The sequence below is a fragment of the Mycteria americana genome, chromosome 16 (genome assembly GCF_035582795.1).
Source record: "Mycteria americana isolate JAX WOST 10 ecotype Jacksonville Zoo and Gardens chromosome 16, USCA_MyAme_1.0, whole genome shotgun sequence".
Classification (NCBI taxonomy): Eukaryota; Metazoa; Chordata; class Aves; order Ciconiiformes; family Ciconiidae; genus Mycteria; species Mycteria americana.
This window is the reverse complement of record NC_134380.1, coordinates 13,729,670-13,750,232: the sequence shown is the minus strand read 5'-3', so window position 1 is coordinate 13,750,232 and position 20,563 is coordinate 13,729,670. Positions and strand designations below refer to the sequence as shown.

The 20,563-nt window shown below is 47.7% G+C and overlaps 1 protein-coding gene across 5 annotated transcripts in view; it reads left to right on the top strand.

Moving 5' to 3' along the window:
- The first annotated feature begins 286 nt into the window (after positions 1-286).
- The window catches only part of RNF213 (ring finger protein 213), a 54,410-nt gene continuing 34,133 nt past the window's right edge, over positions 287-20,563 (top strand). The window contains exons 1-24 of one of the 5 annotated variants that reach the window (XM_075519133.1): positions 287-426; positions 1,596-1,732; positions 4,092-4,420; positions 4,967-5,653; positions 6,290-6,471; positions 7,161-7,319; positions 7,598-7,791; positions 8,030-8,310; positions 9,473-9,741; positions 10,819-11,007; positions 11,475-11,673; positions 12,345-12,400; positions 12,696-12,849; positions 13,340-13,495; positions 14,183-14,281; positions 15,083-15,205; positions 15,617-15,797; positions 16,395-16,568; positions 16,850-17,005; positions 17,296-17,888; positions 18,192-18,357; positions 18,998-19,215; positions 19,783-19,923; positions 20,132-20,293. In XM_075519133.1, coding sequence (XP_075375248.1) covers positions 1,624-1,732; positions 4,092-4,420; positions 4,967-5,653; positions 6,290-6,471; positions 7,161-7,319; positions 7,598-7,791; positions 8,030-8,310; positions 9,473-9,741; positions 10,819-11,007; positions 11,475-11,673; positions 12,345-12,400; positions 12,696-12,849; positions 13,340-13,495; positions 14,183-14,281; positions 15,083-15,205; positions 15,617-15,797; positions 16,395-16,568; positions 16,850-17,005; positions 17,296-17,888; positions 18,192-18,357; positions 18,998-19,215; positions 19,783-19,923; positions 20,132-20,293 — 4,977 coding nt within the window. In that variant the 5' untranslated portion in view covers positions 287-426; positions 1,596-1,623. Of the gene's footprint in view, positions 427-1,031; positions 1,271-1,595; positions 1,733-4,091; positions 4,421-4,966; positions 5,654-6,289; positions 6,472-7,160; positions 7,320-7,597; positions 7,792-8,029; positions 8,311-9,472; positions 9,742-10,818; positions 11,008-11,474; positions 11,674-12,344; positions 12,401-12,695; positions 12,850-13,339; positions 13,496-14,182; positions 14,282-15,082; positions 15,206-15,616; positions 15,798-16,394; positions 16,569-16,849; positions 17,006-17,295; positions 17,889-18,191; positions 18,358-18,997; positions 19,216-19,782; positions 19,924-20,131; positions 20,294-20,563 lie in introns of those variants that run through there. The other 4 variants (XR_012778157.1, XM_075519135.1, XM_075519134.1 and 1 more) reach the window with 4 other exon arrangements.

The window sequence follows — 20,563 nt, the reverse complement described above, 5'->3', positions numbered from 1 at the left end:
CGGTGCGGGGCACCGGCCGAGCTTCGGGCGGCCCGGGGAGAGCGGAGCGCCCGCCCCCCGCCGCCGGCAGCGGCCCCGTGCTGCGCTTCCCCCGTCCCGGGAGGATGCCCGGCGGCCCGGCCCGCTCTCGGGCAGCGCTGCCGCCCGCAGCCGCCCAGGCCCCCGGCAGCCGCGGCAGGGCGGGACCCCGGCGGGAGCCGCCCGGTGGAAGGCGGCCGGAGCCCGCTGCCGGCCCCGCCGCGGCGGGATTGGCCGGGCCGGGCCGGGGCCGCGCGGGGGGCGGCGGCGGCGCCGCCCCAGAAACGAAACTTGGCGGCTCGGCGGAAAAGCGAAACTTTGCCGGGCGGGAGGCGGCGGCGGCGGCGGCGCGGCTCGGCGGAGCGGGCGCTGCGGGTGCCGGCCCCCGTCGCGGTCCCCGGCCCGTCGGTGAGTCGTGTCGCCGGGGCGGACCGGACCGGGCCGGGCCGGGCCGGGGCACCGGGGCTGGGCTTGCGGGGGGCTGCGGCGCGGGGGGGCTCCCCTGCCGGGCCCTTGGGGGGGGAGGGGGGGGAGGCCGGTGCACTGAGGGCTCCGGGCCCCGCTGCAGCCTCCCGCTGCGCCTCGATCCGCCCCGAACCCCCGGTGCGCCCCGACCGCCCCTGGGGACTCACCCCCCCCCGGTGCACCCGGGACACCCTACCCCTTGGTGGACCCGGTCCTCCCCGCGGTGCACCCCGGCCATGCCCGCTCCCCCCCAGTGCCTCCCGGTGCCTCCCGCTCCCCCGGCCATGCCGGCCCCCGACCCCCGCTGCCCCCGGCGCAGGCCGAGGCCCCGCCCCCTGCCCGGGGCCCTCACCTAACGGGCCTCATTTGCATTCCGCTGGCCCTTCGCCACGCCATTGGTCCATCCACCCGGCTCGTTTGCATATCTACCCGGGAGAGGCGGGAGCGAGCGGCAGTTCATTTGTATATAGGCCCCGCCCAAGGGTCGGCCCCGCCTAAGGGTCGGCCCCGCCTCCGCCCCGGGCGGTGCAGGTGAGGGCCGGGGTGCGGCCTGCAGGGTCTGCCCGGCCCCGGCCCCCCCCCCCCCCCCGCCTCGGCGCGGCCCGGGGCAACGGGGCTCCCGGCCTGTCTGGCGGGAGCAGCACCCTGCAGACCACCGGGCTGCCGGGGGCAGGGAGCGGGGCCTGCCAGTGACGCCGCCGGGGCCCGCCCTGGCAGCAGGGTATGGCTTGGTCTGTGTCGGGGCCTGCTCGGCTGCGCTGCCCCCCGCTGTGCCCTGCCGGGTCCGGTGCGTTCCCAAGTGCCTTTAATTATAAAAGGTCTCCGCGCAGAGTGGAGTAGCTATTTTTTAGTTGTTTATTTTTTTAAGGTTTGTGGTTTCCCCCCAGGCTGTGCGCTGGCGCAGCTGAGGGACGCGGCTGCTCGCTTGTGCGCAGCCGGCGGGCGAAGTCCCCGTGGCTGAGGGCCTTGCTCTTGAGTATCGCAGTTTGTTTCCTGAAAATAAAACTGGAGCCGGGCGGAAGGTTATGTGACAAAGGTTCATTACTTCACATTAATATTTGTATTTCTCTTTCTGCCCCATCCTTTTCTCTCCCTCTGTGGCTCCAAAAAAGCTTATCGCAGAGTTTGCGGCTGGGAAGCATGAAGTGCCATGTGTGTCACTTTGTTTCTGGGGATGATTCTCCCAGTTCTTGCAGCAAATGCGGGGCCCAGCTGGCTCCCGTCGCCAGCGCTGGGGACGAGGATTCAGGTAGGCGGCTGCAATGCGGGGTGACCTGGGGGACGCCGTGCGGGGGGCTGGCTGGAGCACGGGGCTGGCGCGCCCTGGGGCTGCACAGTGACCAGTGGCTGCGGGTAGCCGCTGGTTCTTTTGTTAGCCCTGGTGCTTGTGTAGCTCTGGGCTGCTCTGCTCTGGCCAGGTCATTACCTGCTGCTCTCATCTCAAACCTCCCTTGCGTTATTTGCTAGAGATGGAGTTTTCCTCGCTTTGCAGTGACCGGTGGGGAGCAGAGAGAGAAGCTGACGCTTCCTACACACATTTTCCACGCTCAGATCTCCAGTGTTGAACTAGTTTCTGTTTTGCCAATGCAGTGGTGCCATTCTTGTGGAATGCTGTATTACAAAGACCGGTTGTCCTGGTTTCAGCTGGGATAGAGTTAATTTTCTTCCTAGTAGCTGGTATAGTGCTGTGTTTTGGATTTAGGATGAGAATAGTGTTGATAACACAGGGATGTTTTCATTCCTGCTGAGCAGCGCTTACACAGAGTCAAGGCCTTTTCTGCTCCTCACCCCACCCCACCAGTGAGTGGGCTGGGGGGGCACAAGATGTTGGGAGGGGACACAGCCAGGACAGCTGACCCCAACTGACCAGAGGGATATTCCATACCACATGGCATCATGCCCAGTATATAAACTGGGGGAAAGTTGGCCGAGGGGCTGCTGCTCAGGGACTAGCTGAGCATCGGCCAGTGGGTGGTGAGCAATTGCATTGTGCATCACTTGTTTTTTATATTCTTTTATCATTATTATTATTTTCCCTTCCTTTTCTGTCCTATTAAATTATCTGTATCTCAACCCATGAGTTTTACCGTTTTTTTTTTTTCTCGATTCTCTCCCCCATCCGACTGTGGGGGGAGCGAGTGAGCGGCTGTGTGGTGTTTAGCTGCCTGCTGGGTTAAACCACAACACCGGTCTAGTCCCTCTTGAACTAGAATTTCCTATCCTCGGCTTATTGTTAGGTTTAGAATTCACTGCCTGAACTTCTGTTTGACACCAAGGTAATTCTGCCTCTGTGAACTGTAACAGAATCAAGTACACAATTAATGCAGTTACGCTGGGGGAGATATTTCCTAATCCTTTATTTGCTTAAAGAGAGTATGACCTGGGCCACCAGAACTGCTTTTGGTGTGTTGATAGGAAGAAGTAGGATCCTATAAGAATACACTAAATCAGAATCAGCCTGCTGTAGTCCTGGCAAGATCAATTCTTAGCAAACCCCTCTGCGATCCAGAATGGCAAGGTAACAATCCCAGGATCTCCAGGTCTTAAATGCTGTAGGAAAAAACATCCAAAGCATCTGTTCTGGTGGTCCAAAAGCTTTGTCCCTGCCTCTGGCAATGATTAAAGGTGGTGGAAGGAGTTGTAGTGCTTTACCAGGTAAATATGCTCTCTGTCTGGGGGACCAGGGAGTTCTACGAGTAAATGTGTACAGGTCAAGCCCCGTCAACAGAGGAGTCACTGAGGAGCAGGAAAAGCTCAGGGAAGAGTCTAAACACTTCAGATAATGGCGTGGTAGTAAACTGGATGTGAAACAATATTGCAAAGGGTGCCTGCTTCAGGTACCAAACGACCTGCTGTCATTAAGCATGGTGCAGCCTTTGGGCTGTAATACTCAAAGGGGCTGTGAGCTATCTTCACCTTGATTTTTGTGCTCCTGCTCCCAAAAATACTCAGAGGAAATCAGTGTCTTTTGGTATTGGTTGATCTCCACTCAAAGAGGTTAAAAGCTTCTGCTCTCAAAATCGGAGTAGAGACAGTGCTGAAGAGCCTGTACAACAGGTCTGTAGAAGGTGGAGATCTGTTCTGATGCCTGATTCAGATCTGAGCTGACTTTTCACAGGTTTTAAGGACTGGATAAAACTGTTGAAGATAAAAAGGGAGTTTCCCATGCCTTCCTGGACACAACACTCAGCTGCAAGGTAGAGGTCACGCAGCCAGTCCAGAAGGTTGAGAAAGCTGAGAAGTGCCACTGTACTGTCACCACACATCTTGACGGTCCTTGAGCGTTTCAACAGGCAGTTGTGGTTCCCAACAGTAGCCAGTACGTGTTAGCTGGAGGTAGTATAGAGAAAGATCAGGACCTCAGTACAGTGGTGTTTTAATTATTCTGCTGCTGACTGCAGGGGCCTTGGGGAGGGAAGGAGGCTGTGCTAGGGATGGAGGATGGTGTCATTGCTAGCGGTAGCTGTTGAACAGGGAACAACAAAACAGCTCCTGTGTGTTCAGTTGATACGTTTAGTCAGCAGCAGACCCTGCTTGCTCACCACCAGCTGAGAACTGTTTTCTTTCCTGACTCTCTAGTTTAACAATGAACCTTGCCTCCATTGCAGAAAGAAGAGAGGTGAAGCTCGCTCCAGTCCCTGATACAGGAGCAGAGCCTGGAGGAGATGTGAAGGGGGAAGGTACTGACGGGCCTTCTTCCACCACTGAAACAAAGGAGGAGCAGGGAGGATCGGTGATGGAGAATGCCAGAGCTCTGATCAATACCTCAGAGACCACACCTGAATGCACTGCAGGTGGGCCTCCTTCCTCTACTGAAACACAGGAGGAGGAGGAGGAGGGAGCATCACTGCTGGAGGGTGTAGCGGTCCCAAGTGGCACCTCAGAGACCACACCTCAGTCCGTGGCCGGTGATTCTTCTTCTAAGTCACAAAAGAGGGTAAGGCTCTTTGTCGGTGCTGAGGAGCAGAAGTAGCTGGTAACTTGTTGCGCTCTCTTTTGTAAAGCAATGAGGCTGGGCTGCATCACCACGAATCCCTTTGGCCTGCATCTGGATGCTGCTGCCTGTGTTCCTAGGCAAGCTGTAGGGGTATTTGCTTACGTTAAGTGTTGCGTATGCGGACAGCTGATGTGCTGAGCAGTACAGCTCCCCCGGACAGTACCTTTGCTGCATTGAGGGAAACAGTACAGAATTCAGCTTAGTAATTGGTCTGATCTTGTTAATGAGCATCATGCCCAGCGCTGCTTTGTGTTCCTGCTGAGAAAGTCTTGAATATTAAAAATACAGCATTCTCAAGAGTTACTTGCATTTCACCTACTGTAGAAGATAGTAGCTGGTCTTGTCCCTTCTCTTCCTGATCATTCTCCATTAACCCAGCATAGCAGGAAGATGTTGGTACTAGCTGCAGTGGAGGGGGTGACAAAGAATTTCTCTTTGATAATGAATAAACAGACATTGTGTTGTTCCTTCTTTTTTTTTTAACAGAAAAAGAGGAGGAATAAAGCAAAGAAGGGTCCTTCCAACTCCAGGGAGCAGGACTCTCTGCCTTCTCTAAGCACAGCACCAGCTCAAACCACAGAATTGCCTGATACATGTGTTATTCCACAAGAAATCCAAACCCCAGGCAGTGAAATAGCCAAACCGAGTGCTGATTTAATTGCTGGTGACAGTGGAGGCGCCCATGAAAGCAACAGGGCGTTGGGTCTCTTGGGAAAGGAAGCTGGAAGTCTGGAAGCAGTTGCAGAAGGCAGTCACAGCAGCGTAGATGTGGTGACCCCACCAAAGCAGAGCAGCACGGAAAATGTGGCTGCCCCATCTCCAAGCTCTGCAGCCCCAAAGGAGAAGGCGGGGGGTGGAAGTACCACAGGGTGCGGAGCAACGGTCAGGAGTAACGTGGAAGGGGGCAGTTGTGCCCCTAACGCTGGCCAAGTCCCAGAAACCAGACCAGATTCCCAGTCCTCGGGTAGGAGTAAGAAACTGGCCTCAACAGGGGAGAGAGCGAGCATTTCCTCTGGGTTGTCCCCTGGTACGGGAGCACCTAAAAGTAAGCCTGCAACTCCTTGTGCTGAACATCGAAGTCAAGACACAAAGACTCCACCTGTGGTCAAAAGCTCGCAGGCTGGGAAGGGTAAAGAAGACACAAGCCAGAAAGTGAGCTGTTCGACTTCCAAGGTAAGTGTGCGAGTGAACGCTGTGGTGAGCATTTGGTTGAGTTGGGCAAAGTTTCCCTTTATAACTGTGATTCTTTTGTGCTGTCAGTAAAGCTGAAGACCACGAGGCTGGGGATATGGGGAGAAAGCAGGGAACATTACGAAGTGCTTCTTTATCGAGTTTTGTTCTCCTGTGTGGTAGTTCTAGCACAGCTCTCTCACTGAGTGGTTGCTCAGTTACTCCCAGGAGCTATGAACTTGTCTCTTCTCCAGCCAGCTCTGTTGGATCTCCTCTAGCGAGGAGATCTTCATGCTTTGTAGGTGTCTGTGCTCCACTCACGGACAGGCCTGTGAAGCTGTAAGTTACTGTTGGTTATCTTTCATTTTCTTTATGCTCCATCCTCTGGGGACCTGTGGCTTATTGACCTGACTTCTTGCCAATGTGTTTGGGTTGGATTCCTCTTGCAATCGTGCGCTGTTTTCCTTAACCAGTAGCTTCCCTCAGTGAGGGATTAGTATTTTTAGAAGTATGAAGCTAGCTGGTATGCTGTGATTTCTGGATATTCCTAGTTGTCTGAAAAGATGTTGGATGTTTCTGCGGATGTTGTACTTCCAGGGTCTCCTGTCTAATTGGGCATTGTCTGTCTTCCTATCGCAGAATGAAGACACAAAGGAGAAAAAGAAGACCCTAACGGAGAAAGTGCACGAAGTAACTGAGAAGACAAATCAGACCAAAGGACCTGAGGCTGCTAGAAAGGATGATGCTTCAGCCGTAACAGACAGTCGCAAGGACAAAAAGCAACAAAGGAACCAGAAACCCGTGGATAAGATTATAGAAAGGTGAGAACACCCCTGCTGCCCCCCAGCATTCTTCACTTACAGGATTTGGTGTGAGGACTAGAGGACTCCAGACTGAGGCAGGGCACTGAAGTACTAAGATTAGGTCTGCATGGATCTTGGATATGTGGAAATAGAATTGCCTTAAAACTGAGGTGAACTCCTGCTTGTGCAAAAGAGAGCCAATGTTTAATCGGGAGTTGCAGCACAAGTAATGTGGTACACTTGGTACTTGAACCTTTCTGAGTATCTGATGAATAGAAAAAAGAGATTGCCCTCTTATTTCTTACTCTTACGAGCAACATGTGCTTCACATGTGTAACTCTTTAATGGTGTGAAGAGCTGTTTTGATTAGTATGACTCATTTTGCTTAATGTGTATGACCTGGAAGAGGGATAAAGCTTAGCCATTTCAGGTGACTCTGCTGGGTGAGGTATTTCTGTTGGATACCAGTGCAGTGACCCAGATGCACGTGGCCAGAGCATTTCATGCTGCTTTTAGGAACCCATTTTACTTTTTTTGCACTGGGCTTTACACTAGGCCTGCTATGTATCAGTTTGAGTGAACTGCTGACAGAGCATCCTGTGAGCTAGTGACTCAAATCTTATTTGTTGTTTTTAATGATTTGTGCAATTTAAAAAAAAAGTAAAAATTAGAATTCTTTCTATTGTCCTTCTAATTCTTTCTTGTAGTTCTGTGAACCGAAGTGATGGTGTTACAGTATATTTCCATGCAATATTGTCCAAAGACTTCAAACTAAACCCTGAGACCCATAAAGTGTTCATCAGGGCTGAAGGCATTTCTGGCTATGCAAACTGGAAGGATAACATTTGTGAGCTGAACTGCACCAAGTAAGTACCCTCTGGAGTCACACAAAGGCACAGGAGTGTTTGGCTCTGGAGCACAGGATGCGATGTGGTACTTCGTTGAATACATAAGGCTGTCGCTATATGTCCATAGGTGGGTATTGCTACAAAGGGTTTTCATAGTGGAGATAACTATTCTAAAATTTTCATCATGAATGAATAATCACCAGTCCTATTAAAAATGGAGTGATGTGTGGAAAAGGAAGTATATAGATCAGCTGACATGTCCTTTGCCCTCCTTTGCTGTGTTTTGTGTTTCCTAGGCATCTAGAACAACATGGATACCTCGTTGAAGGCACTGTAATTCTTGCAAAAGAAAATATGAATAAATACATTCCTTACAAATATTGGGTTACCTGTGGTGAAGGGGATTATGAATTTATTTACAAGCGTCCAGAGTTAAGTACTTATGTGAATCGCTGCTTATTTATAAGAGGCAACTTGCTCAACAATGGAGGTGAGCTTTTCTGACTGGATCTGCATATTGGGATGATCCACGGTTTTTTTTGGTGGGATGATCTCTTAATTTCATATGGACTAGCATTATTATTAGACAGCACTGTCTGAAGTTGGAAACTTAATGGGTCAGTGGGGGTATTTCTGTGGACAGCTGAAAGAGTGAAGGCATGCACAAATGAGTGTTTGTTTTTCAAATGATTGTTTCCCTGTGTTCTCATCTGTGTTGCTTATTCTAGAATGGCATCAGTATGATGATATTGTGTGTGCAAAGCCTTCTATAGTGAAAAACTTTTGGAAGACGCTTTCTGGCAGTAAAAACAAAGACGTGGTGGAAGGGAAGATAATAGCTGCAAATACTATGTTAGAAAATATCTTCAGCATTCTTGGAACCTGGAGTCCCGACAACCTGAGAAACTTCCTCTTCCAGCTGATACAGTTTTATGTTGTTACAAGAGACCCACAGATATATGACGGCAGGGCAGCGCTATGGACAGAGTTAAACTTTGGCACCCAACAGGTAATCTGTTTTTCTTTTAACAGATACTAGAAAACAGACAGTCAGTTACTAAACACAGAACTCTAATTCTGCTGTTGACCTTCTTGGGTTAATTTTACTTTTCCAGTCAAAAAGTTCAGGTGTGACAGAACCAGTGGGGATCCCTTCCCGGGTGACTGCCACCGTCTGCCTTGGGAACTTCAGTCACACCTTTGCAACTAGGCGCTGTTCTGAATATCCCATGTTGGTCAGCAGCAGAGCTGTGATGTGGTGACTTCTTACTTGAGTGGGTTTTGTGTCTGGATATTAATTTCCTAAGCCTGGCCCTTTAGTTTTGCTGCCAGTCACTCTGTCGCCAACTTCTCTGCACCCATCTTGGACTCCAAGCCTGCCTTTTTTTGAGATGAGCTCCTCCTGGTCCTTCTAAGTAGTGATGCAGACAGGGCTTCTGGAGTCCTAAATTTCTTACCTTACATGGCAGAAATGTCACTTTGTCTTTTTGGGGGCTTTGGACCGGTGTCAGGGCTGCTCATTTCTAACTCTCTGCAGCCTCCCTCCTCCTGGTGATGCGGGAGAGGCCACAAGATGGCATACCCGCCCAGCTCAGCAGAGCCCACGGGTGTTTCATGTCGCTGCCGGTTTTCAGAAGGGTGATTTTGGTATCACCAAGCACCACAGTACTATGGACCACCCCCTGGATGTGATTTCAGAGTAGCTTTTGGGCTCTGTGGGTAAGGACAGAAAGCTCTCCCCTTTCGCTGACTCCCAACCAAGCCTGAGCCCGCTGGGAAGCCGGAGTCTGCTTGCGGCGTGCGATGGTGACATAAGGCAGCGTTGGGTGTACCACTGCTCGGCTCACCGGTTCCCTTCCTGACATCTGCCCCAGCCCCCTGACGCTCCCCAGCTCTGCTGGGTGTGGGAAGGTGCAGCAGTAGCTGAGTGGTGGGCGCTGGTAGCACAGAGGGGCACGAAACCGTCACAGGTACTGGGGTACCGTGCCTGATGCGCTGGTGGTGGTCAGTACCACGTGTGCTTAGATCCCGGTACCACCATGGTGCTGGGGGGTGTACAGGGCTATCGAGTGTCCTCACTGTAACCAGCAGAAGAAAGTGGCTTCAGAAGAAAAAGACTTGTTGGGGAACTAATGCTGTGGTCGGTTTGTTTCTTCTCTTCCTTATCCTAGGTGAATGATTTGCTGCTAAAATATATGAAGAAAATAGCTCGTCCTTTCCTTGCAGCAGAAGGTGCAAACGCATCGCAAGAGAACATAGTAATAAAAAGTAAACTAGCTCTGGGGCTTACCATTCTCACAGTGGTTGAAAAGTTGGAGCTGCCAGCATTTAAAAGCGATCTGGCTGACCTGTGTAGGCTCTTGTGCTTGGATAAGGTGTCACAACAAGCCATATGGGATGAAATTCGTGATATCAAAAAGGCTTTTGCAGCAGTTGCTAGGTATGTATGTTACTGGAGCACTTACAAGGTAACTAACTGGGCTGGTTTTGCTGCAAGCGTAGCACCCTGTGATAAAGCAATAAGGGATTCAGCTCTCTAGTGTCAGAAAATCAGAAAAAAAATCAGATTTGAAGGGATCTTTGGAGGTCTCTGTTCCAACCTCCTGCTCAAAGCAGAGCTAATGTCCAGGCAAGGTTGCAGTGGAGTTCTGACAAACTCCAGGGAGGAAGATTGTACAACCTCTCTGAGGGCCTCTTACACTTGCGTACCTTTCTTGATGTGAACAATGTTTTACTTTTTGTCCAAACAGGATTTCCCTTATTGCAACTTGTCACTGTTGCCAGAGTAGTAGATTGAGTTAAAACTATTGTTTTTTCTTTATCTATAAAAATCTTATTTGTTATCCTTTTCTGTCAAGCAGTTTCTAGCCTCTTACCTTTTGTTAGTCATACTTATAAACCTCAATGATTGGGATCATCATGTATTTACTCCTTTAAATTTAAATGCTGTATTTTGATTCTTCTTGTCTCCTCTGATGTGCATCATTACACATGTTTTTTGTTGATTTTTTCCTCAGAGTGCCTGCTTATTAGACTGTTATCTAACTGCTTATGTGGCATTCAAATTTCTAGTTCTTCACTTGCACAGCTGCAGCTATTAAATTTCCTTTTGGAGGCTTTTTTAGTACTTCAGCCCAACCAAGGAGGCCGAGAATTATCCTTAGAATGCCTGGCTCTGTGCATCTGTGTCACTCGATCCCTGACTGAGCTGGGGGGGCTCGTGGAAACTGTAGATAAAGTATTGGCACTTCTTCTTAGTGCTATATTAGTAGGGTTTGTGCAGAGAGATTCAGGTAAGATTACAGCTTTGAGCCTTAAACTTTTACCATATATACTCTTCAATGACGATAAGATTGAGCTAAAAGAATTATCAGAAGTTATTTGAAGGTACATAGCAAGACTGAGATGTAGACTTCCCCCACTCCCCCCCAAGGGCATTCTTGAGTCCTGTAAAACGCTATTCTTTTACAATGTGTGTTTGTTTTGGTTTTTGGTTTGTTTTTTTTTTTTTTTTTAGTTTGAAGGTTTACCTGACAAACTTGTGCCAGAGATGCATTGATGACCAAGTAGACCAGTGGGTGTGGATTCTTCCTCTTCTGCATTTCTTTGCTGCTCCTTTGCAGCATGACCACTCGTTGATGGAAGAGGATATGTGGGCAGGGCTGGAAGGGCTTCCATTTGCTGAAACAAGGAAGAAGCAAGATGGGTGAGTTTTCCAGAATTAGCAGTTGTATCCAGTGCCTTGACATCGTAGTTGTTGGTGGTCACCTTTATCTCTTTTTTTCGAACTCTCTTGTTTTTAAAAATAAGAAACGTAGCATGTTGATGGTGGATATTTGGGATATATGAACACAGACCATATTGGTTGCTCAGAGACTATGGTGTACAGCAAAGCTGTGCAGTATATTACCGTTCAGATGCAAGCAACCCTTAATTCTGCAAGCCGTGGAGCAGCTTGCGTGGTCGGTGATGCCCGGCGTGAGTTAAAGCAGCTCATGATATGTGTTTTGCAGAATCTGAGCAAGACCTGGAGTTTATTTTCCTTGAGTGCTTCTGCTCAGTAGCTTTACACTGCTTCTGCGATTACCGGGGTCTTCTACCCATCTTCAGCTGTAAATGAAAAAAGCAGAGGAGTGAGAATAGGAGCTTGATTTTGTTTTGTCTTCCATCCAGGGTTCCCCTACTGCAACTAATGAAAGAAAAGAAATACTTGATGGAATTTGATAGGACTCTGGTCAAGTCCTGGATCTGTGTGCTGCCCCTGGAGAGCCTGGCTGAATTTATAAAAGACTTCTCCAGTGGTTTGTTAACTACTCTTCAAGGTGTTTCTTACAGATTAGAGAACATTGACCTTTCGTGGAACAGTTTTAAGGTTTGTCTTCTGGCAGCTTTACCCAGCTAAGGGATAAAGGCTGAAATTGGGCTGTAGTGTGCCTTTTAGCAGAACTGACTGTCACTGAAGGGAATGTGGTTGGTAGCAAGTCAGAGCATAAAGAGCTTAAAATTTAGCTAAAAGCAAAAATAGTTGCTCTGAAGTAGGAGACTCCTAAGAGGAGGTATCTGTAGCAAAAAATGTTGTTGGCATTGATGAGAGAAGGGTCTGCTTATCTGGATTTGCTTTTAGTTGCTGATGGCAAATATTTTAATCCTGACATCCTCAGACGGCTGCCTGAAACTTTTTGTACAGCTCTTGGGGGTTTGGGTGAGGTGCTGCTGGTTTGAGAGATTTTCCTGCCTGTTGTGAAAACACTTTTATTTGTATGAGGACAGCAGGAACTGGACATTGCAACTAATAATAATAAAAAATTTTAAACCCCTAGATTGTAAGAAGTGCAGGTTTTGCTTGTACAAATAATAGCCACCTATATGTTGACTCTGACATCCAGTAAATAATTTTTGCAATTTTGTAGCATATTTATAAAAACGTTGGAGAAGGCATGGAAGAATACTGAACTCCCTCTTTCACAGCATGCCTTTAACAAATGAGAAACCAGTCTGTAAAATTCCTTCCACAGTTTAATATTTCTGTCTTTCCATTCTTAGGTAGTAGAGAATCTTCTAAAGACGCTGCTGTGTACCTTGGATGAGAAACAGGCCAGGTAACTGAAGTGCACTTTTGTGAGAGCATCGTCCTCTTTATTTACGCCATGCCTGTGGGGTGGGGTTATGCTTGTAACTTGAATGTGTGCATTGAAATCTGTATGAATAAAAGAATCCTGTATTTCTATACCTCTGTCAGATAGCAACATTTTCTTTAAATCCATCTGAGGGAGGGATGGTTAGTTGCCACACTGTATTGAATTTGGTGAGGTTGTGGTTTTGGTTTGGTTTGGGTTTTTTTTCCCCCCCCTCTGAGTAGAAAAGAAATTCTTCCTCTTTTTTCCTGTCCTTCAGAGCTCTGGAAGCTCGCTCTTGGCAGTCCTGCTTGATCTGTTGCCTCAAGCTGCACAAGAGGATCTGCAAGTACATGAAGTGGGGAGGGTCGTTCATAATTCCTGCCACTTCTGCCATGATGATTTCGAAGGTTGCCAAGCTTCAGCCCACAGCAGTGAGTACCAAGGAACCATTCATGGGTTGATATGAGCAAGATATCTAGAAGTATTACAAAATGGTACAACAGATTTGTTTTAGATCATATCCATTTTCAGTTTGGAAAACTTAATACTCTAAATTAACCAAGATTATGGTACTTTCAAAGAGTTGTGAAATCATTTAATGATTTTGATTCTTCTTACTGAAAATAAGGTCAGATGCCTAGGCTGGCTCTCATGGGTTTTGTTTTATGTCTGGTTTTTTTTTCCGTTAAACATATGTTGTCTTTACTTCCTGGAATAAGCGTTCTTAAGCACAATTTTTAGGCATTGCATTTTCCCAGCCTCCTTCTATCCTTTATTCAAGTAGCGGTGGGTCTCTGCTGGGCATGTTTGTGCTTTGGATGCATTTAGGCCGTCTCTTTTAGAAATAGTTATTTAAATCAGTTGTGCATTGCTCTCCTGCTTGAACTGTTCTTGTGCTTTTTCCTTCTCCTGTGCGTCCAGCAGGTTCCAAGAGATGATGTGCAGGAAGTTCCAGTGGTGGAAGTGTTCAGTGAAGCTCTGAGAGACACTCGAACCTGGTTCAGAAATACTTTAAACCAGAACTTATTGAAAGAACACCTGGACCATGTGACGTTCTCTTCTTGTTGGGAACTTCGGGTTTGTCATCTTCTAATAATATGAATAAAAAGGTGTTTTACCGTAGCTTAACCATATAGTCTTTAGTCTAATGGCTCTTTGCTGGGAACCGTATCGGCTGTGGCTGGGTAAGGAATGAGATGGGGAGAGGCAGTACAGACTACAAGCTGAGAAGCTGCATTGTTTTAAACGCTATTGGGCTGAAAAGCAAAGGGCTGTAATTGGTGCTGCTCAGCTCACCATGTTTCTCCTTTTTCTTGGCTGTTCCAAGAGGCATTGCTGGGTTGAGGAGCTGCCCCTTGTTGGCATTTAGCTGGAGCTGTTGTCTTGCTCACCCTGTGTGTCCTACTGACTGTCCTTCAGGCCTTCCAGCAGGCAAAGCACAGAGCAGCCCCTTTCAGTCTGACTCACTCTGCTCCCAGCCCTCCCTGGGACAGTTTCCAGCATCAAAGTGGAAGTTGTTCATCCAAATGTCTCCTTTAGCAACTGGGACATTTTGACACTGTTTGGGCTTAAAAGCTGCCTTTTGCAGCTCTGGGAGTGCTCTTTTTTTTTCTGGATGGAAACATTTGAAAGGACTGCAGACTGTCTGAGGAGTGTGGGGCTTTTTAATTTCCTTATTTCCTGATTTAATTTCTTTTAATTTCCTTATTCGAATGTTAAAGCTCAGCACTTAGTGTTTTGGGTTTGTTTGCTTCTCACCTGCAGGCCTGGGATGAATTTGTGAAGATCATCTTTCCAGATGAACAGTTCACTGAGAGGTGGAAGAAGACTTTACTTACAGATCTGGAGAGAAGAATTCAGGAGGTAGGGGAGGCTACAGGCAGTCACGGCGTGCTGGTGGGTCAAGTTCAGAGCAGTTAAACAGTATTCTACTGTGCTTAGAGAGTAGCTTCTAGAACCTGAATGGGCACGTGAAAACACTGTGGCTTTGGTCATAAACATAGCTATTGCTGTTATAAACCATGTTCTGGAGGCTCAAAAATTGGACATGAAACTGTACCATGCTGTATTCTTGGTGTCAGACCCCAGTAGCGTGCTAGCCTGGCTGCAGCGCTGGTCTGTTTCTAGCAGTGACTGATACCCTGATGCTTTAAAGGAAACTGCACCTTTTGAGCAATTACCACCCCTATAGTTTTTAAGAAACAGCGGGCGTAGAGTAAGCATGCAAGGACTTACAGAAGCAAAGTTGGCGCTTGTCTGTTTTCATTCATTGTGCAGAAATTGTGTTGTCCAGGCTCCCAAATGCACAGCCAAATGTGTAGGTCCTTTCTAAATTGAGCTTGTATACCTCCTCATCTCCTTTCTACGTCAGTTGCAAAATTCTTTAAGCCACTGATTTTCATGGTATAATCAGGAAACAAATATTTCCTGGTGGAAGCTTGGCTTGGAGAGGTGCATATTAGGTAACCACACATTTTAGATGGAAAGATTTTCCAAGCATTTCTTGGCACTGAATGGCACTGGGCTGATGCTTGGCTCCACTAGGAAACTTAAATTTTTCGACTGAGTTCCTTTTATTGTCTTAATAGCAGCACTCCTTCATGCTTTCAGAAGAAACACTTTGGAAATTTTAGATTGATAAGAAATCTCCCTTTTGCCCTATAGGAGCCTCCAGTTAACCAAATCTTAGTCTACTGCTGTCAGCACTACCAATTTACACAACTCGACTCTTCCATTGACTGGTGTTTCCGTAACTGTGCCACAGAGGCTGTGACTGTGGCTTGCCAGGTATTGTATTTTCTCTCAAGGTAGGAAAAGGAAAAGTCAAATTTCCTGTTGCGTAGAAATCCTGTTGCGTAGTATAGGGACGTGCATTGTGGTGGAAGGAGAGTTGCACATTCAGTCTGCTATTGCTTGAGTTGCTGTGGATTGTTTAAGTTTGTTAAACCGACAAAAAAAAATATTGACAAGAAATCAGGAAATGAGGATCCACTTATAAAGGGTCCATGAAAAATACTTCTTTTGCTTTTGCCACCGTGGCTTCTGGCATCAGTCATGTCATACGGCTTTTTTGGAATATGCCTCAGCACTGGAGGTGTGACTTCTTGACATCAGTGCCTGATCCCGAGACAAAGACGGATGCAGTATAATCCAAAACACTGATGCATTTCTCCCTTCTGTCTTGTATGCCTTGTGCAGACTCAGAGCAATCTCCTTGAGAAGATATCTTCCTACAACATGGGCCAGTTCGGCCAGCTTGTATCAACTATTATTGTGAAGTCATGGCCAATCAAGAGTGGGCAGTCTGAGGATAATTTTGATAAGATTTTGCACCACGTGCTTACGTGGCCTGACATCAAACATATCTTCAGCTTTAATGGTATGTCTGTTAGTTATAGGAGTCTATGAAAAGCTGTTCTCTGCCTTGCACTCCCACTTTGCAGAGCAGCAAACAAATGTATAAAAATTGTCCTGTTCTATTATTCCCTATCTCAAAGCTCAAGGTATTCAGCCTGTTTTTGGAGAGGCAGGGCTAAGGAGAGGGAGCTGGTATTCCTCTTGTGCTAATCCGCTGCAGCCAATTCAGGGTTTGTACTGGACTGCTGAACCTGTAGATCAAGTGGATTTGTAGAATGTAACTTCTTTCTCTGAGAAGTTCTAATAAGTTATTGCTACACAAAAACGCAAAAGTGTTTGTCATGTGAATGGATCAAAATGGCTTGTGTTTCCTCCACAGGTTTTGTGTATGGGCTCTCTGTGGGAAGGTTTCTGAATTGCTCTCCTGAGATCCTGGCTGTTTCTGTTCAGAAAAACATGCGGGGTTGGGGGGTGGTGTGATGAGTTCACAGGCTTTTGGGGAGGGATTCAAATGGGAAATGGAAGGACTCTGTATCATGACACTGAATAGTTATTGATTCTGCCTAGTTTTTGTGAAGCAGGGCTGATCTAGTTTTTACATGCTTTGTTTCTGGAACAGGAACAAACGCAAAGCTCCTAGAAAAACTTACAGATGAAGCAAAGAATATAATGGCCACAGCAGGTTCTGTGTTTACGAGTGTCACCGATGACATCCAGAGAGGGTGTATCCTTGTGAAACATCTGGAAGAGATTTTCCAGCATGAGAAACAGTTCATCTGTATCTGGGAGATAAGTAAGAACACCATTCAAAGGTGGCATTGTTGGCTTATGGCATCAGCGTAGTGATCGATGGCCTACTCTGTTAACCTGCTTCAGTGATTAGTAATGCTAATTAGGTGCTTCAGCAGTTAGCAGTGCTGCCCTTGTCTTTGTCCTTTATATGGAGCTCCCAGCTCCAGTTTGTGTTGTCTGCATTTCACTGTGGTGTTTGTGACTCTGCAAATCCAAACCTGAGTTATGGGTGCAGGGGGTGGGAAGTGTCTGCCTTGTGACTACAGATGAGTTTTCTTTCAGGGTACCAGCAGCCGTTACAAGACAAAGAACTACTCCAGAGAGAACTGAAAGAATTGCTGCAGAGGAGGCAAGAAGAACTAACACTTCTCAGAAAAGAGAATAAAGCAATAGGAACCTTTCTGAGCATGTGTAGGAAGGTGCAGGCATCTGTGAAAGGTAGTGTTTTGGGGGAGTGATTTGAAAGTGGCAACTCCAGAAAACATAATTTTCTTTGAGAATGACTAGGCTTTGTAAATAAGGTTTTATTCTAAACCGCAGCAAGGATGAGGAGGGGTGGGGGAAGTAAACCTAGAGCATTGGAGGGACCGGTGAGTGCTTATGCATCAAATGATATGTGTAGGGGTCCACGTGCCCAATAGCATTTTGCGACCTGGCGGATTAGATGAAGTAAGCTGGACACAGGGTAGACATCTGATCTATCTCTGACCTATCTCTCTGTTTTAAAGTGGATGTAGGTGAAGTGGAATTTCAATACTTGGAAGATCTTCACTCAAAAAGACTAAATACAGTTGTGAATGTGGGAAAGAGACCCCTGCAGACCTACTACAGGTTGAGCCCAAAGCTGAAAGAATTTGCCCAGAAAATGCACTCTTTTAAGGATAGCCTGATCTTCCAGCAGTTCTGGGAGGAAGCAGCGCAGAAGGCAGGAGAGGAGTATGAAAGTTCAGAAGAGGAGGAGGAGAACAACATTGTTCCTGCCTTGGACCTAGATAATGTTTTCAGCAGTCTAATCTCCCCTTGTTTTGCGAGCTATGAAAGGTTGTATGATGATCTCAGATCTGGAAGTCTCACACTTTCTGCAGTTGATACAATTTTTCAGGAATTCACAAATCATCCTGAAGATATCAAAACTGAACTAAATACCATATGTAAGCTTAGACCTGGAGAAGTCACAGATTGGGTTGATCAGCGATTTCAGCAGATCCAGCAATACCATGAAATGCATTTAACTTTTGATGCTGCGAAGATCATTGCCAGTGTCAAAGAGAGTTTAAACCTCTCTGGTGACTTCAGTATCCTGGAAAACTTGTTGGACATAGTAAGTATCCGCTTCTTCAGCTCTGTACTGTCAGGGTGTTGGCTAGAAAGCTTGGGTAAATCTGAACCTTCCCGCAAGTCTATCCCAGTCTGTCAAGAGCCATTCCTTGTCCCAAAATGCTTATTTGAGATAAAAATTAAGTGTTCAAATAAAGTGCTTTTGTGTAATCTTTCTTAAAAGAGAGAAGATGGTATTCTTCTGTTAGGGGTATGGCTTTGCAGAGGGCTTTCCTCTCCCTGCTGGAGAATGGGTTGTATTTCCCATTTCCAGACTGAATGTTTGTTTGCACCGCTTGCTTTGTAGACAGAAAAGCTTGAATCATACAAGACACAAAAGCTGGACTCCATCAGCCCTGAGGTTATGCATGCCAAGACACTGCTGCAGGGGATCACGGTGAACCGTCGTGGGTGTCTGAGGGAACTGGCCCAGCAGAAGGAGTTTGTCTGCTGGGTCAGAGAAGCACTGAAAGGTGTGTGCTGCTCACCAAGGAATTAGGCAAATAGTACTAGAAGGGAGGCCAGTTTGAGTGGGGGCAGAAGGAATGCCATGTCCCTGACCCATCTGCTCCTTTGTGCCTTCACAGCTTCTGGTATTGATAGAGTTACGAGCATCTCTTATGGGTTTCGGTGTGGAACGTGCTATGAAGTAGTCCCTTTAAACATGCCCATGCCACTGTAGTCTCGTGCAGCACGCAGTAGCTACCCTGCCCGATAGCTGGGCTCGGTCTGAAGGTTTGTAATAGCTGCCACTAGTCAGTTCAGACCGGTTATTTAAGAGAACAGAGGCCATCCGTTTAACAGGATGGCAGCAGTCTGAGTCGTGTGTCTGCCAGCTCACTTGTCTTACATGCACAGAGACACATCCTTTGTGCTGCTTCCATCCTGGCTGTGAATCTGCTGTTCGTGCAATGCGGAGAAAAGCCACTGCCAAGGATGTCATTCATGTGGATGAATCGCCTAGTGAAGTTGCTGGCAGGATGGGTGGAGGGAAGTCGCACAGGAGATGCGGTTCAAAGGCATTCTTTCTGCATTTTCTGTAAAAGGTGGTGATGTGGAATTGCATTAAAGTGGCCTCATTTGTTGTTCATTCATGTGTTTATCTCATTTAAGATATAAATGAGCTGAAGGTATTTGTAGACTTGGCCTCCATCTCTGCTGGGGAGAATGACATGGATGTGGACCGTGTGGCGTGTTTCCATGACACTGTGCATGGCTACTCTTCCCTGCTCTACGAGCTTAGGCAAGAGTCAGGGTTTGAGGACTTCATGTGCTGCTTGAAGAAGCTGTGGCGAGCCCTGGACAGTGATGAGAATCTTCCCAAGAAACTGGTGAGTTCTGCTGGAGCAGGTCCTCTCTGCATCCTCTTGTGTTTCTGCCTTCCAAGAGTGGCTGGAAGATTGACTGCACAGGGCAAATTGCACTTGTGTGGGGACATCACAGCAGCTCTTGTTATCGGAAGAAAAATATCTTTATGTTTCTGTGGCACAAAAATTCACTGCAGCCACTGTAACTGGTATAGCACGGATTTCTCCAGAGCACTGCTGAGGCTTTCAAGTGTGACATGGTGTAGCTTCGCTCTTGCAAGAGTTTGAATGATGATGCAGAAGAGGGAAGGCAGATGGCTGGGAACTCTGTCTTATTCTTTGCAGCAGGGCATGTTTCTACAGCAAGAGGCATTGAAGCACTGTGGGCTCTGTTTGTTCAGCCTCCCATGGTGTTGGTAAAGAACAGCTGTGCAGAAAGATCAGGCTGTGGCCAGTAGTCATTCCTTTCTTCCTTCCCCATCCTGAAACTCTTATGCCAGCCCAAGCTGTTTGTCCTGAACACAGATGTAATATTGCAAAGAAGCGCCAAGTCAGAGCGATTAGGCAGTGCCGTGTCTTCTCTTCCCACAGTGTGCTTCAGCTCAACACTTAGAGTGGTTGAAAACAGTGAAAGAGAGCCACGGGTCTGTGGAGCTCTCGTCGCTGTCGCTAGCAGCTGCCATCAACAGCAGAGGAATATATGTTCTCAGAGCACCAGCTGATGGCCAAAAGGTGAGGCTGCTTGGCTTTCCCTCCCCTCCTGCAGGTAACGCTGCTGTCATGTCGGTGACTGTCAGCAATGTGCTGTAGCTTTTCTCCCACTTTGCACAGTTCCTTTTTGGGAGCTGCTGCCTCCTAAGTGCTTCCCTTGCTGGGCATAGCACCGCCTCAGGAGTGGAACCTCAGTGCACATCAGTGCTAATGACTTGTTCTCTGGCAGGTTTCTTTGGACAATGTCCTGCACTTCACCCTCCCAGGGAGCTCTAGGGATAATGAAGCATCGTGGAAATACTCTCTGGCAGAGCTCCGTGAACTGCAGAACAAACTGATGCTCATGTCAGCAAAGGGAGAGCAAGGCTTGGAGGTGGAGAAGTTCTCTGAGGTCAGATTTCAAACCCAATGGGTTACTGATGTTGAGGCTAGGGTTGGATTTTGCCTTGAATATCAGCCCTTAAGACTGTGATTTACAGCTGAGTTGCTGGGGATGAATAGTGGCAGGCAGATAGATGTTCCTACCTCTGGTTCCCTGTTAAGGTGGAACTAAGCTGGAGACTGGACAGTGGACTGGCACCCTCGTCCTCTGGCTCCACTGGGGATGGCTCCTGGCCAGGAGGGTTGCTGTGCTTTTGTAGCAAGCTGTGGATTCCTTACT